We start from the raw sequence: 16492 nt of genomic DNA, 5'->3' as shown, positions 1-16492 counted from the left end.
AGAGTCAGTTTTCCTTTTGCTTTCATCTGCCCAGAGGCCTCACTGCTTTGTGGTCCTTACAGAAGACATCAAGAGTGACTGGAATCTCAATCAGAATAAAAGAGAGCAGGAGATGGAAAGGCATGACAAGGTGAGGGAGAGAAAAGAAAGACAAAAGGAGAAATGAAGAGCAAGAGAAAAATGTAGAAAAGAATCAGAGGGCGTGCCAGCAATATTTAGGGAACAGCAAATAAGGCAACAGAGATGGCCAGACAACAAAGGGAATGGTGGTGAGGGACAGAGAAATTAGAAATTATTAGAAATTAGAAAATAGAAATTATATTTTACTTCCCAGAAACCAATAAATAAATACATCATGAAAAGAAATAATGTAGAATCAAGACAGGCATATTCTTGGGGAAAAATAAAGAAAAGAAACAAAGGAAGAAATCAGAACTAAGTAGGAGAATTTTAATGGGCAGACCTTTGTCACTGTACTTCCCAGTTGTGTCATTTGTCTGGTTAACACCTTCAGCTAAGCTATTTACACATAGCTATACACATACATTTTATATAGATATGAATTCACAGCCACAACCAAATATCTTAAATGGGAGTGAGAATTTATTCAGATTGCTGGTTTGGTATTAATACCGTAAAACTCTGTCATTTTGGTTATTTCTGTAAAAGCCTAACAGTAAAAGCATTCTTGAAGCACTGGTATCTCATGTAGTGTTAGCCACAAAGCTGAAGGTGGAGTAGCTGAGGTGTGCACCAACTGGCAAGAACTGCACACTTTGCCAGGTCATTGCTTTTATAGCAGTACCTCATTTTTTATGAGGTTTAAAAAGAGACATCTAGGGCAAAGGGTAACAGAGAAGAGAAGAAAACAGGTACTGACTGACAGGCAGATAGTGTGCTCACAGTCACCCACTGGGATGCTGATAGATGGTCTCAGTTTCAAATATGACTGTTTCCTAACATTCTGATCTCTGTTACAAATAAATAGATGATAGAATGCATCTTCATTCTAGGCCTGCTCAAGGCATTTAAGGTTTAACATTCCACACATTGTATAATCTTAGGAATGTTGTTGTATTACAGCTTATTATTCACTATTAAAATTTATCCATGAGCATTTGCAGTGAACAAGGCACACAAAGGTATTAACAGGAAAAGTGTGAATATTCAAACTTAAATTGTTAGTGAAGGACATGACTAACAAGGGTCTGTCAACTTTCACTTCCACAGGTGTTTCAGAAATGGGAAAGTCTTGTAAGAATTTAATTCACCCTTATTTAAACATTGTATAGGTAAAATATACATTTCATTGTCATTCTCAACTAACTGTTGTGTCCTTTTATTCCTGCCTTGGCTATGAATCAGACTGAATGGTGTATTAGGAAAATCCTTTCTTAGAAGGTGTCCCTGATTCTGTGCAGCTGTGCTCAACAGAATCACCATAGTCTACAAACTTCAGTGTTAGTTTCCTTACAGATATTTATATGTTTATGTTTTTTAAAACATGCAGTAAATAGAGGGATATTAAATTGTTCTGGCAAATCCTATTGTCCAACTAGTTTCACTGAAATAATGAGGCTACATTGGTTTTAAAATGGGAAAATGAAACATAAAAATTTCTAACTAGCCCAAATTTATTAGGCATCAAAGCAAAAAAGCTAATTCCAAGCAACCTGATCATTAATTTGTAAGAGCATATTAAAACTTACCCTCTGATTAAGCACAAATATTTTCTATTTTAAAGAATCTAGAATTATTTCCAAATAAGACTACTCTGTTATCATATGGTGGCAAGTTTCTATAAGCAACAGATAATTATAGTTAATAATTTCCATGCTTATAAGAAGGGAAGGAAACAAGGCTACCAAATCACACTAGGTGACATGATGGCTTTTTTAATGTGAAAAAGGATTCCCCATGGGCCAGAATAAGAATATTATTATTGCGTGCAGACCTTTCATTCATCAACAGTTTCATTCACTATTATATTGGCTTGTATTTGACTCAGATATACAATCAAAACCTCTTTCCTAAATTACACACCTTATTTCCTTTCTCCCATTTATTTGTTGTCTTGAAATACATTCCTGGAGAAATAGAATTTATTGAGAAGCAGTTTGAACCATGTTACTTTTTATAACCCTGACTTGCATCTACATTGTGCAATCATTTGACACATCTGCTATATGAAGAACAAATCTGATTTAAGAGTTTTAATAAGACCTTGCATCAATAAATTATAACAGATTGGTGATTAGTAGTATTATTTATATGCAATATTTTTGTATCTCTTATAATGCTGATGTCTGCTTCACAGGGATTAATTATTTTCATAATTTTGTCTAAGTAGTAATATAGAAAATGTCAAAAAGAAAATTAGATTTTCACTTCCCAGACACAGAAATTTAATTAAAGCCAACTCCTTGTTGAAGGGGAATGTCCTTAGCTGGTTCTCTGATATGGCAGAAGCTCTACATGCTGCCATGTGGGAGACTAAGGCTCAGAAAGTGACTCAGGGAATATTAATCACTAGGCTTTGGAGACTAAACACATGCTGCATGTGCCACAGTTGGTCCCAGCAGGTTATTTATGGAGTATATAGGTTAGCAGACAGCAATGATTTCTTATAAAAGCTGCTGGTTGCACAGCCCACCTCAGGGACGGCGTTATACTGAAAGAAACCCTCTGCTTGGATGAAAACTGATCCATTAGGAAATCTCTAATTATCCAAACATGAAAGGTCAGCTTCCCCTCATGCTGCATAAGTGTAAGATAAAGACCTCAAACAAATTCCAGCTGTAAAAATCAACATCTTCTTCAGTCTCTTGGACAGTCTGTGCAAGAACAATCCACATATAAAGTAATGAACTACTGTCATGGAAAGCTAAATTCCCAGCTTTAGGAGAAGGCATTATTTGCTCATTTTACCTACCCTCGCCCTTTAGATCTTTCTTGTATCATGCCTTGAATAGTCACCAACACTTCTTTATTCACAGCCTATTTGGTCTCTCAGTTCCTTCCCTTCATGACTCTTCTTTCCACCATTCCCTATATTATTATTCCTTCCTTCTGTTTATCTCAATTGTTCCCATCTTTCTCCTGGATCCCCTCATGAACATTAACCACCTATGGACTAGAATGGGAGAAAGCCATTCAGGACTTGGAACACCATCCATGGACAACTCAGTGTAGCCCTGGTTGAAAATGCATCTGCAGCCATGAATGAACACAGAAGTTCCTTTTTCAGAAGCTGACCCTTCTTTCTTAAAAATATATATTTTCCTGGAGAAAATAGTCATTAAGGAGGTACAGTCAAAATCATTGTTCTTGCTATAACAGCACCTACATAAGATGAATTAGAAAATGGCTTGAGTTAAAAACCCATGCAAGAAGTTCAGTGTAAAGTTGGTGACTAATATAACTGTATGACTTGATTTTACTGTTCATGTATGTGATGATTTTTCTCAATCGGTTGGCAACTTAAAAGTGACTTATCAACCAAATACCCATGTCAACTAATCATTATAAGATAAAAAAGTACAGGCTGAAGTGCTTTCCTTTAATACCTAAATACCTTTAATTTCCAAAGACAAAGTCACAACTTTTACTGGCTCCAGCTGAGACAAAAATTCCCCTCTGTTTCAGCTGGACATAGAAATAGTGAAAGACAGATAGATCCCTCTGCACACACTTCTGCCACTGCTCCAGCAGGTTTTTTTTATGTTGACACAGGCCAACTCATTTCATAGGACAAGAAGTGTGCTTTGAAAGTTCATTTCTAGTTCCTTTTAAAGTCAATTAATTTCCATGCAAGATTTTTTCATTATCTCTTGTCCTTCATTATTGCTAACCAGATTAAGCCTAGTGCACTGTCATCTCTGTGCAATTTACAAATGAAATATATTGCAATAGAAGGACTAGTGAGAGATAAGGGAGAAAAACACCTATGGGTAAGACATCTCATGCAGAATTTAATTATGGCCACTCAGATTTCCGTAAGTATCACATTGTATGATTTCACTGTAATTGTTCCCAGAGAAGAACCCAACTCCTGCTTCAAATATACCATGGGATCAAGCTCTGCTTGTTTTGTAGATTTTAAGGCTGTTTAGATAAGAAGTTGGCAATCTGTAGCCACAGAAACAGCACAAAGACTTGAGGGAACAAACCTCAGATGTCACTGCTTGAACTTCAGTCAACAGTGAAAATGGAAATGAAAGAGCTGCTGTGACTTCTAACTATGTCCTTTGAGCTAGTCTCATGAGCTTGTGCTAGTAAAGAAACACAAAAAAGCACTTGATACACAGTTAGTTCATGTTTATTTTATGACCACAGTGAGAGGAGAATGCACAAGACCATAAAAAGATTTCAGGAAGCTACTTCAGGAAACTGCCACAAATTTCAGATAATCCTTGAGACTAAAAATCTGGTTTATCTATAGGTTTTTGGCTCCCTTCTCTGTCAAAGTCTGCTTCTGTATGCTCAGATATTTCATACCAACAAGAAACTACAAAAAGTTTACTACTGCCAAGAATTTAACAGCTCCTAAATATTAAAGTTGAAGAGTACTTTGCATTAATTCCTAAATCCGCAAATGTGTGTTTTAATCCCTTTTATTCCTCTAATAATCACTTCCATTTCCGAAATTTTGTGATTTCCTAAGGTATCTCAAATATGTTTAAGAAGGGTTATTGGAGAACAAAGACTTCAGAAACTATTGACATATTGAGGCTTCACACCAGGAAACTCTTATTTCTTTGTACCTTTAGGGGCTCACTTTAGGCCCCACCAAACTATGCATGCTTCAACATTCCTGAGAAGGTTCTGTTCCTAGAACACTGACCTTCACTTTAAACTCCCTTGTATACACACACCTTCTGAAATTTGTTGGAGCTTTTGTCCATAACAGAAAAGACTCAAACACTATTTGGTGTGGTCAAATCACAGTTTTTCTCTTCCTTTCCACTTGCAAACTTTGCTTAAGTTGTTCATTCTCCCCTCTTCTACAAGGGTACCAGGATTTTGAAAGATGATTCAAGATTCATGTCTGCCTTGAGATACTGTTATTATACAAATGGCATGTAATGTGAATAAAAAATTTAATCTAACCCTACAAGCATTCCTTCAGTGGAACGTGGTTCTTAAGGCAATTTATTATACTTTAAAGCTTTAGTCCTTTTTTATTAGCAGTTCCATACACAAACTGGGGTAATTCTCCTTATTTATTTATATATCTGTGGTAAAATCAGATTACTTCCAGGTAAAATAGTGTTTGACAGTCATCAGGAGAACTGCATCTTTTATCTGGATTCCTTTAAAATACATCATGCATATGATTACTCATAAGAAATAAAGTGATGCAAAGATATTTTTGCAAAGTGCCTACAGCAGCTTAAAACCTTGCCTTTTCTTGGTATCACCAACTTTTCTAGTACCAAAGAACTGTGGCAGTCTATTTTACATTGGGGACCAAGATTCATAATGTTCTAATGCTATTTTAAAAGTGCAACTGTGTTTGTAGGAAAAGTATGTGCTTAAAAAAGGTAACACATTGTATATTTGTATACAATTCTTTCTTTGAGGTAATGCTATAAGATTCTTTGCCCTGCACAGTAACTAAATAACCATAAATGATCTTTCATGCATATGCAAATCCATCCCTCTAAGCACCTTATTAATTATTTCAAAGATACTTGGAGGTCACCACTCATGGAAATTTCTATGCATGAAGCCTCATTAATACAAGACACCACACAGAGAGATGGGATAGATTTTTGTTGCTATTTAACAAGGGCAGAGAGTATAATCTGTAGCATTTACTTTTTTTATTTTAATGACCAATGGAATTCGGCCAGCTCCTATCTGCAAGTGCTTCCTCTGAGCTGCTGCAGTGGGTTTGAGTGGTGGGGCTGCTGCCACAGTCCTGTGAACAGCTAATCCTGTCAATGTGATAGGAGAGTGAATCCTGTCAATGCACTCACTGTTCCTGTGCTCAGAGCTCTGGTCCTCCAGGCTGGCTCCTCTCAGCTGGAATGCTGCTGCCTGGCACTCAATTGGCAGCTGAACACCAAGGAATTAATGTTGTTCTTCCAAAAATCACAGCAATGACACATTTTGTTTTGGAACAAAGTGAAGCTATGGCACTATTGAGGTGATATATCATAGCTCATCAGCTTGGATGCTAGCTTTCTTTTGAAACCTTCTTATCTCCTGCTTAATTAGACCCCATAACAGAAATCAAAGGAAAGCAAGGATGTAACCACACAAAATACCTGAATGCAATGAAAAAATGCATCCCCTGGCACATGTGTGGCAGGAAGCAAGAAATTAAACCTACTTGAGAAGCCCTGTTTATCTGAAATCCCTAGATCCTTCCCAGATCAAGTTATCATACACTAGTGATGATAACACTGATCTCGTCTGTCACAGTGACCCTTTGCTGTAGCAGCTGCTGTTTATTTTTATTCTGTTGTGTGTATGGTGCTTTCACCTCTAGGTTGATCCAATAAAAGATATAAAAAACTTGCTATGTTGGTACATTCCCTTGATAAAAATCGGGAACAGTGAGTCAAATGTTAATGGAAACTGCAGGCTATGTTCATTATGTTATCTCTATTTTTGAAAAACACTAGAATGAACAGAACTAATTGGAAGTGCCAGCTATTTAACTATGCTTAATTACAAAATCAAACCCTCCTGTAGAATTTGAGGGCAGTATGTGCACATACGCCTTGAAGAAATGTGCCAGTTTTTAAGTAAATCTACTCTTACATGAAAATGATCAAATAACTTAAAAAAATTCCAAACCTCAAACTTCAAGACATCACAAACACTATTTCAGCATTAGTCTGTGGTGTTTAAAAATACATGTTTTAATGGAGACTCTTTTGAGCTGTCTATGCAACCTGGTCAGCTACCATAACATAAATCTCATCAGAGTTAATATGACTTAGTTTTGTATTCCTTTTAGAAAAAGGCTCAAACAAACCTCCATCTTTTCAATAAAGCTGAGACCTAATGTTTTTTTTACTTTGAGTCATTCTCTATTAGATATAACATGTATTAAACCCACATTGCCAGAATAAGAAAGGTATTTTCTTGGCATGTCCCATGGTGTTCATTCCTGTCAAGGAGAATTCATTTGAGGCTTCATTGAGGTAATTAGAAAAAGCTGTGTCAAATACTGCTTTATCATACCCTCATGTAAATACAAACTGCAAATTACAGTTGCAAAATGAAGACTGTGAACTGTAGACTGTAAAAATACCATCTTATGCTATTCAGTAGAAGTACCATAAGTGGAAAAGAAAATCACATGAAGCTGTTGTGAAAGTTTCTTAAGTGAATTCATTGATGAGAGCTGCTGCATCCATACCTATGAGGGAGGCTAAAACCCCTTGGATCTGAACAGTAGGAAGAGGCTGGCAATGCAGGCATTCCTCCTTCTCACAGGTATGATGAAACTCAGTCTCATGACTTTCTCGAAGAACAAGAAATTATCAGTTCCTAACTCAAGTATAACTTAATACTAGAGATAACAAAATGACCTGTATATTAGAAAGTTAGGTTCAGACAGCTGCAGAAATGAATTGTGAAGTTACAACAGCTCTGCTTAGAGAATACTTCCAAGTCCATTTTTTTAATGCAAAACTGCTTACATAACACAGACAACTGACAGAGGTAGCAATCAACGAGAGAGAAAAAGCATCGCAATTGTATTACTATTACCACTGCTGTTAGAAGTACTTTAAGGTACAGTATTTTAAAAACAACTTTACGATTTTGGGAGTTCTGAAACTTTGAGATGACCAATATTTTAGTCTTCCCATATATAGCTATTATAACACTCAGAGTACAACACAGCTGAGGCTAGACTGGCAGCAATAGCTTCTTTCTCATTCCCTCAGCTGGGCTCTATCTCCCTGAACAGCAGAAGTACACCACCCTTTGTGCATCCCCTACAACATCCCTTTCTTAAGCCAAACCCATGCCTTCCTCACCATTTCAAGACTGAAACTGCAACCCTGAGCATCCCAGCACTATCTTTTGCAAATTTTCCTCATCCCTACTCTGCTTTCACTGTTCAATTCCCATAGTGTTGAACTCCAGCAAACAGAAAAGAGAAAAACGACTGCCTGGCAACTGCCAAGGGTAAAAACTTCTGAAAACTCCTTAGTCTCCTCTCTGAGAAAAAAGAACTTCTGAACTGAGCAACTGGAGTTGAAAATATATGGAAAAATTGAGTTTAGTGCAGCATGACTAGCAATGGGTTTACAGACAGAAGAGGCAGAGGGGTTATTAGTTTGACATATCATCCTGAATTGGAGGCAGCTCTCTGACACCAGCCACAGCACCAAGAAGGCCCACAAGCAAGGAGAAAGATGAGCTGCCTGCTGCACCACTGGCATAACTGATTAACTTAAGGAGCTAACAGAAGAAAATGGAAGAAAATCAATAAAAGAGTAGAAAAAAGGAAGGATTCTGCTCAAGCAGCTTATTAATTTGCATGGGAGCAGCAAATGGATTAACTTCTGGAGAAGCAAGGAAGGAGGCTTAGAGTACAAACTGACCACACAGAACTATGCTAATGTAAAGGTCAAGGAAAGAACACTGGGTGTAAGTTCCTGTTGAGTTTCTCATGACAAGTTTTCCTACAAAACATTAAAAATTATTTTGTGTAGGATGACATCAGTGTGTAAATGCACAGTAGCTGTTTAGGGGGAAGTAAATAAGACCTGACAGCACAGCACATAAACAGCAGTTCTAGTGAAATGTGAAGAAAACATTGCTTGCTTGTTCTTGAAGGAATTAAAAATAAATAATTTTAAACATTTCTTACTACTGTACTTTCAATATCTTCAAGGCATGTTTTAAGATTAAATAGATGCCACTCTACTAAGAACTTTTGCCAATTTTTCTCCCATTTAGTGCAGTTTGAAATTTATTTATCAGCCATTCAGGTAACCAGGCAAACCTATCTTCTATGCTGCTTCTAATATGATGTAAAATTATTCTCATACCATGATGCAGCATTTAAGACAAATATATATGCTCCCATTTTAATTTAACACCAAGAAAAAAGAATGCTCTGTATAGAATATACTTCTTCATACCAAAATTTTTGGCAATTTTGCAGTCCACATGCCAGTGTAATTGAATCAATTCTCAAAATAAATCTTCTGTATTCTATTTAACGCTTTGTTTAGTTAAGTCAAACCTTGTTTCCTACTCAAGTAAAAGATGTAACTACATTTCATTCAATGAGATGATACTTAGCAGTAATAACTTCACCAAAAGGAGGATTATTTAAAATTCCTGTTGCAGTCCTTTTTCATTAGTGCTTGAAGACAGACCAAGAAAGTTAATAATTTACTTAATTTGAAATTGAAAATGTGGAGGTCAAGGTATTTTTGGTTTTTTCTAAATCAGTAAATTATTAACATCTGCTTCCACTTCATGATTATAAAATACTAATGTGAAGAAAGTAAACATTTGATTTTAAAAGAAATTCCCTTTAAAATCCAGTTAATTCTCCAGTTCACATGCTTAGCAAAATCCACTTCAATATTCAAATATTTTCTCCAAGAAATTAAACAACTTCTATGAACGCAGTATAATTCCACTGATTTACACAAAACTAGTAGGTGTTAAAAAAAATAAATCTTACTCTGAAATCAAAATTGCATTAAAAAAAATCAATTATAATAAAATCACTGGAAACGTACCTACACAGGGGAGGGAATAGCCAAGCTGTGGGTCATGGATGAACTGGCGGTCATTCAGCATGGTCACACAGTACAAATGGAAGCAGTCCAGGCAGATGACATGGCGATGCACACATTGGAACACAAGCACAGGACTCCTGTTAAAGACAAAGCAGTGAGAGTGATGAGCAAGGACTGGACCGAACCCCACAGAAAGCTTAATTTCAAACTTCTGATTTAATAATAATTTTTAATTCGCAGCACGCAGGATTGTTACATATGTAAAAATAGAATTTATCTTGGTATACTGCAGAAATTTTAAAAAGAGATGGTTTGTAATATGAATCAGATATGAGGAAATGGAAGTAAAGCTTTTACTGAAATCTGAAACTTTACTGAAAACAAAAACCTAAACCAAGAAAAGTCCTTTAGTAACAATCTCCTTTGTATGAGGTGAGGAAAGATCATATATGGTAAAACATCAAATGGTGATAGGTAGCATAAAATAGATATGTGACTATGTAGGAAAGTAAAGATTTTGTGAAAACTACCATGTGCCTTCAGCCTCTCAAGGCAGCCATTTGAACTCTGCAATGAAGGCATTCTCTTAGTAATAAAGGATAAAGTAATTCAGCTTCTATTAAGAGGTGTGGAATTCAGTTTGGGAGTGTGACATCTAAACTTAAGTGCTGGGCATGAATACGGTGAGAAATTCCATATGGTAAGTGAGAAATTCCTGCTGCAGTCAATACACTTAGTGGAGGCTGGAGCTGATCAGCCTCCAGGTACCTGCAGTAAGGTGAGCTGAGTCATCAATTTGTCTGCATTACCTCCTATGGGATTACCCATAGGACCCTCCTACGGGCATTACCTAGTATGGGATAAGCCTCCATGGACCATTACAGGAGTGCAGACACCCACCACACATGCAGAGACTAAATATGGCCTGACAGAGCCAAGCCTGACAGAATACTGTGGAGATGCAGAGAGGAAACACTTGAAATAAGTGAGGACAAACAATTTTACTCCTGAGGTGGCCTGCCCTCAGAGACTCTCCAGTGACAGTCACAGCAAGGACAGCCAGAGAGCCCGTGGTTTCCAAAAGCCTGTCCAGGACCAGCACAATGAATGTGAAAGAAAAATTGAGTAAAACAGAAAATATTACACACACATGAAATGTGCCTTCACTGCAGGAACACGCCAATCAAACCTAATGGTTTTGCTTTGATATAGGGTAACTTCTGCTAACTCCTGATGGACATAATTGTCTGTTCCAAAGTACAGTGTGCTATACATTATTTCTTATCTTTCAGAGCTATTACCAACCTCAAGTCTCAAAAAATAAAGAGAGATGTGTTACATTGAGCACAACAGTGAGATTCCCATTCAAATGCTGAATTACTTTACTCCTTTAATTGCTTATGAGTGAACACAGGCAGAAATTCACCCCAAATTTCAATTTTTTTTAGTAACTAGGAAGAAGTATAATTATTTTAAAAAATAAAGGTATGAATTCTCACATATTTATGGTACTTCAGGAGACACGTATTGAAATACAAAATTAAATACAGCAAGACTTGTGATAAAATCATCGGGGTTAGAAATACTGCTACATTTTCTCTAAAACCTGAGATGCTTTGAAAATCCCCTGAAACAGTAAAAAAAAAAAGACTTCAATGTGGGAATACAGCTTCAAAATGTAATCAGTAATTTCACATACTGTATACAAGCATTTAATCTTCCATGAAAATATGTTTTAGTATTGTACATACTATAGAATTCATGGCAGTGTGTTAGTATCTCCAAAAATATAATCTCTGTGTTTTAAGGATTTTCTTGAATAAAGCAGCTTAAAACTGAATTAAATAAAACCTCCCCATTACTAATCCTTATTAGTTGCCCACTTGCTGTTTTGAATGTACCAAATAATAATTTTTAAAAAACAGCTGTAAGGCAGAGTGAAAAGCTGATTTCTATGAGTTTAGCTCCGGTCAGTCCCCAAATCATTATGGAGAAGTAGAGGAGCAGTTACCTTGTCCCTACAGTGCAAAAGTCCCTATGGTCACCAGTCAAATGTAACCTTCAGAAAAACTAGAAACACTTTAGAAAAACCCCTAATATTTCTTCCTAAATTGCAGATATAATAAAATTTGCCTATAGTTTTAATGGATATCTCACTTTAATGGTTAATCACTCTTTTTTATTACTTCAGTGTCTGAGTAACTTTTCTAGTTTCATGGGAAGCTCCCTGGTTCTAAATTCACACCTCTCTGACCTTCACTTCAAAGACAAAATACATGTGTGTGGTGAGATGTATAAAGCCATCAAAAGTGGAGTTTCTTAAAGCCAGGCCAGAAATGAAAATAATGTTATTAATATTTCCACCTAAACTTGTACAAAATCAATACTAACAGCACTGCATTATGCAAATGAACTACTATGCTCAGTTTCTGCCATAAATTGTTTTGTGATAATTGATTTTGCTACTTAATATATCACAACTGTCAAAAATCAAAACTAAAGTCTCCAGAAGAGGGATAGCCATACATGTACATATTTAAGCTGCATCTTTATCTTTTAAAAAATGCTATCTTTTAACACCATCAGACTCCAAGCAATGTGCACAAGATAGATATATATCTGGGTTCTGACTGTCTCAGAAAAAACAAGCTTAGCTTTCACAGCTCTTACACTGCCCGCTAATTTTTCAGCTCAGGCTGTGTCATAAGGCTTTGAGAAACTCAATCTGTATGCAAGGCAGATTGATTCAAATTCATTTGGCATTAGAACAATTGCTGCAGTCCAACATTTGCAGATTTTGTATCAAAAGAATGCAATTCTAGTTTAAGAGGGACATAAAAGTCTTGTTTCTGAGATCACTAAAGATGAAGATGTAGAGATTATGATCACAATGCCCAGGTGAACTTGGTGAATACTCATTTAGGATACACCCAAGAGTTATTGATAAAAGCCTTGCTTGCACCAAACACAATTTATTTTAGACAGGAGTATTATGAAAGTAAAAAAAAAAATTGCCACAGTGTAACAAGGTCCCTTCCTCAATCTAACAAAACAGGCTCGTAATGTAAGTCTGATATATATTTTAGAAAGTGTTTCATAGGTTCTATTCACATAATGTGTTTGGCTGAATTAAAGGCTTCATGAGAATATATAAGAAAAATGTTTCTCACAGCAAGGGATAAATTCGTCCTTTTTGTTCACCAATTAGGAATGTAACCACTTTTAAAAATTGAAAATCCAACATTACAATGCATCATCAGAAATTTCCATAATAAGTAACGCATTCCTTTTCTCAGATTCCTTTGCATTAGAATTTTATCAGTGTGCATTGACTTAAATGAGAAAGAAAGGAGACCCTAAATCTTTCTGCTTCGTGTTAGTACTGTTGGATAACTGTGGCCCAAAAACAGCAGGGTTGGAAGTGATGTCTGGTCCCTAAGCCCTTTCCTCCTTCCCTCCAGAGCAGCAAGGTGCAGATAATTCTCAGACAGACTACCACAGGATACTGGCTAAAGAAAGATACAAAGAGTTGATCTTGTTTAGATAAGAAGCATTCTGAGTAATTGATTGTTCTAGTACACCTTAAAAAATCTCATGATGGTTATTATTGTATAGAGATTGAGTCCAATGGATGTGAGCAGCTACTAAGCAGAAGGAATTATTTGTAGACATAACAGTGGATCAGTTGATATATCTTGCAATGCTATCTGAAAAATATATGGGGCAATTTCTCTCTTGCATGGTCCTTACTCTTAATGTTTTGAAAAAAGCTAGACTGAATAAAGGTTAAACAGCACACCACACATATGAGACCATTATTTTTTAGAAAATGTGAGTAGCCACAGTCTGAAGCACTTTTGGGGAAGGAATACATCTAAGCTTGCAGAAGTATGTGAAATCATGTTGGACAAATCCGTGAAACCGCCTTGAGGTCATTTCTAGGTGACAGCTGGATTTTTCTCACCTCAATCTCAAAATCTTAACCAAATAATAACAAAAAACCTTAGCAGATGTCTATAACACTGCCTTGATGGGATTACAGTCAGCAAAGCAAAAATAGCCATGTGGAGTTCCTTTTTCTGCAGTAAATAGATATGAATGCACACAGCTATATCAGAGTCTTTAACCCCACCTATGAACACTATATTTATCAAAAAACACTTCTGTATTTCTAGCACATTTTTCCACTTTGTCAATCTTCCTGTACTTCAAAAAGCTTACTATATAAGCACTGTGAAATAATTTAATTTCTAAATGAATCTCTATGTCATTCCAAAGCAGGTCTGTTTTAGGTTTCAGGTCAGCACCATTCAAGAAAAGGTGAATCACTGAAAAAAATATGTAAGGGAAAAAAAAAAAAAAGATAAACTTTGGTGACACAGACACTACAGGCACTCTCCTGCTTCATAAACAGCCAAAAGAAAACCAGAAATAATATCCTTGAGCAGCAGTCAATCCATTTTGGCTCTATCCTTGTAGCAAAACAAAATAACAATGCCTAAATAAGCCAAATTATTCATCCATCGTGTGGCTTCCTTATAGAACTGTATGTAGGAGAATATAGACTTCTAATTCCTACAAAGCTGGTGACACTTCTGGCTTTTCTGTCTATCACACACATTCCACACTCTTATTCAAAACTATTGAAAGAATTGCCTGTTTATGATGCTATAAGAGCAATTTTCTTACCATGAAAATACTTCCAGGTACTTTCTGATTAAATATGTTATAAAAATATATTAGAATGATGCTAATATTTCTATAAAACATGACTATAGAAAGTATAGAAAAATTACCACGGTAATTTGTGGCTTAGAATTTATACGGTTTGGAGGAAAGTAGAGCAGCAAATCCTGATTTTTAATGAGCAATATGTTATTAGGATTGGTAGAAACACTGACCTATCAATTACAGGCAACTTGTGAGTAGCAATGCAGGCCCCAAATATTTAGAAAGGGTTGGCATTTGAAATGGATATAAAGACCTTACCTGAGAAAAGAAAAAGTACTAAGAAAGTAATATAAGATATAACTTTGCAATCAAGAATCCATCCTTCATGGATTCATGGACTTTTATGAACAAAAAAATACACCCCTACATTTCCTTTCCTAAGGGATGAAAATATATTTTTACATAGGCTGTTCTAATGAAAAAAAAAAAAAAACCCAGTAGAGATAAATATAGAATCACCAGAAAACTAAAATATTAAATCATTCAAAACAACAACACCTTGGTTTTTTGTCTTTGATCACTTGTCACACAATGCATCAAAGGTCATGAAATGAAGGTCATGAACATCATGAGAAATCACTGTTCAAGCTTAAATTTTCTGGCTGTGCTTCTGTATAAAAATGTTTTCTGATCCACAGCTGTTAACTTAAAGAAGCAATGGCAAGTCAAATCTGACCTATTTTCTCCTCTGTTACATGTTTTCCTCTAAAATGTGCTTTCATATTTCTTATTTCTACTGGAAAGCAGTGCCAAGAGGCTAGAACCCAGAAACAGCCTGACTGTACTAAACCAGAGTGTAAGAGGAGAAAACAGGCACGCTTAAAATTAGTGTGCATGATGGCAAGTACTCCTTTCAGCAGTGTTCCTGTTAACTCTGTTGTTAAGGGTTTTTTCAGGGTATGGAAATAACACACATTATTGCCTGTAAAATCTCTGATCTCTCTGGCAGGCAACAGCATCTGCTGCCTGAGGACATGGGCAAGGGGATTCTTTGTTACATGCACTGGTACATTCAAATTAGTACCTGGTACTATGTGTTTGCTCTGCCTGCTTGCTCAGACACGCCTTGTATGAGCTCTGTGTTCAGACACAATAACCACCCTTGCCACTAGCAGCTGAATCCTATGATATGAAGGAGTAGAAGGTGATCAGGCTGGAGGAGAAACATCCTGTAATGTATCAGATTCAGTTCACAGTGCTCCTCTGCGCAGAAAATAACCAACAAATCAGACATGCTTTGAAAGGAGATGGGTAGAACCTGCTCCTTTTTCTCCATCTGTGCTTGTAAAACCACACTAATGCTCCTCTGGAGAGAAAAGAAAAATACCTCAGTAACGGAAGGAAAAGACAAAAAAAGTGAACAAAGGCAGCAGCCCATAAACTGCCCTAACCCAAAGCCTGGTTTGCTTGCTGATTACCCTTTGTACATTGCTGAGCTCCAGGTTACTGTGAACTGTTTCCTCCATACTGACACTCCGGCATGCAATGACCTCCCAAGCCTGTGTCACTTGTACTCTCAGCTTTTGCCACCAAAGATGCTTCTTTCACCCCTCCCTGGATTTAAGACAGGTCACAGCAGACTTTCTTCTCCTCTGAGGCAGCACCCAGCCCTTAGCAGCACAAGCAAAACTGCTCATCTCTGACAGCTCCCAGCAGTCACACACTCCTGTTAGCCCAAGAAGCGTTCCTTTCATACACTCATAACTTTCTGACTAGAGACACCCAGTAAGAAATCAGTATTATTTGTTTCTCAGGAAAAAAAAACCCAACCCATCAAGGTGACCAGTGAAGTTGGGAGAATGATGGGATATCACAATAAGAGGAAGAACCATTTTCACCTGTACCATTTTCAGCACCAAAAAATCTTTCAGTAATTAAGGAGAAACAAATTAAAAAAGTAAAAATGCCTTCACATTGTATTTGCAGGGACCCCCGTGGCAGGGAGGAATGATGCATCTCATTCCATGTTCTCAGAAGGCTAATTTATTCCTTTATAATACTATATTATATTAAAGAATACTATACTACACTAAAGA

The 16492-nt window shown here is 36.5% G+C and overlaps 1 protein-coding gene across 1 annotated transcript in view; it reads right to left on the bottom strand.

Annotated features, from left to right (window-relative positions):
• PRKN (parkin RBR E3 ubiquitin protein ligase) overlaps positions 1-16492 on the bottom strand; it is a 687026-nt gene that overhangs the window by 258814 nt on the left and 411720 nt on the right. Inside the window, exon 7 of the mRNA XM_039718871.1 lies at positions 9726-9862. Coding sequence (XP_039574805.1) covers positions 9726-9862 — 137 coding nt within the window. The remainder of the gene's footprint in view (positions 1-9725; positions 9863-16492) is intronic.

Source organism: Passer montanus, unplaced genomic scaffold, assembly GCF_014805655.1.
Source record: "Passer montanus isolate IOZ18808 unplaced genomic scaffold, ASM1480565v1 scaffold40, whole genome shotgun sequence".
Classification (NCBI taxonomy): domain Eukaryota; kingdom Metazoa; phylum Chordata; class Aves; order Passeriformes; family Passeridae; genus Passer; species Passer montanus.
The sequence above is the reverse complement of the archived record's forward strand: the minus strand, read 5'-3'. Positions and strand labels throughout refer to the sequence as shown.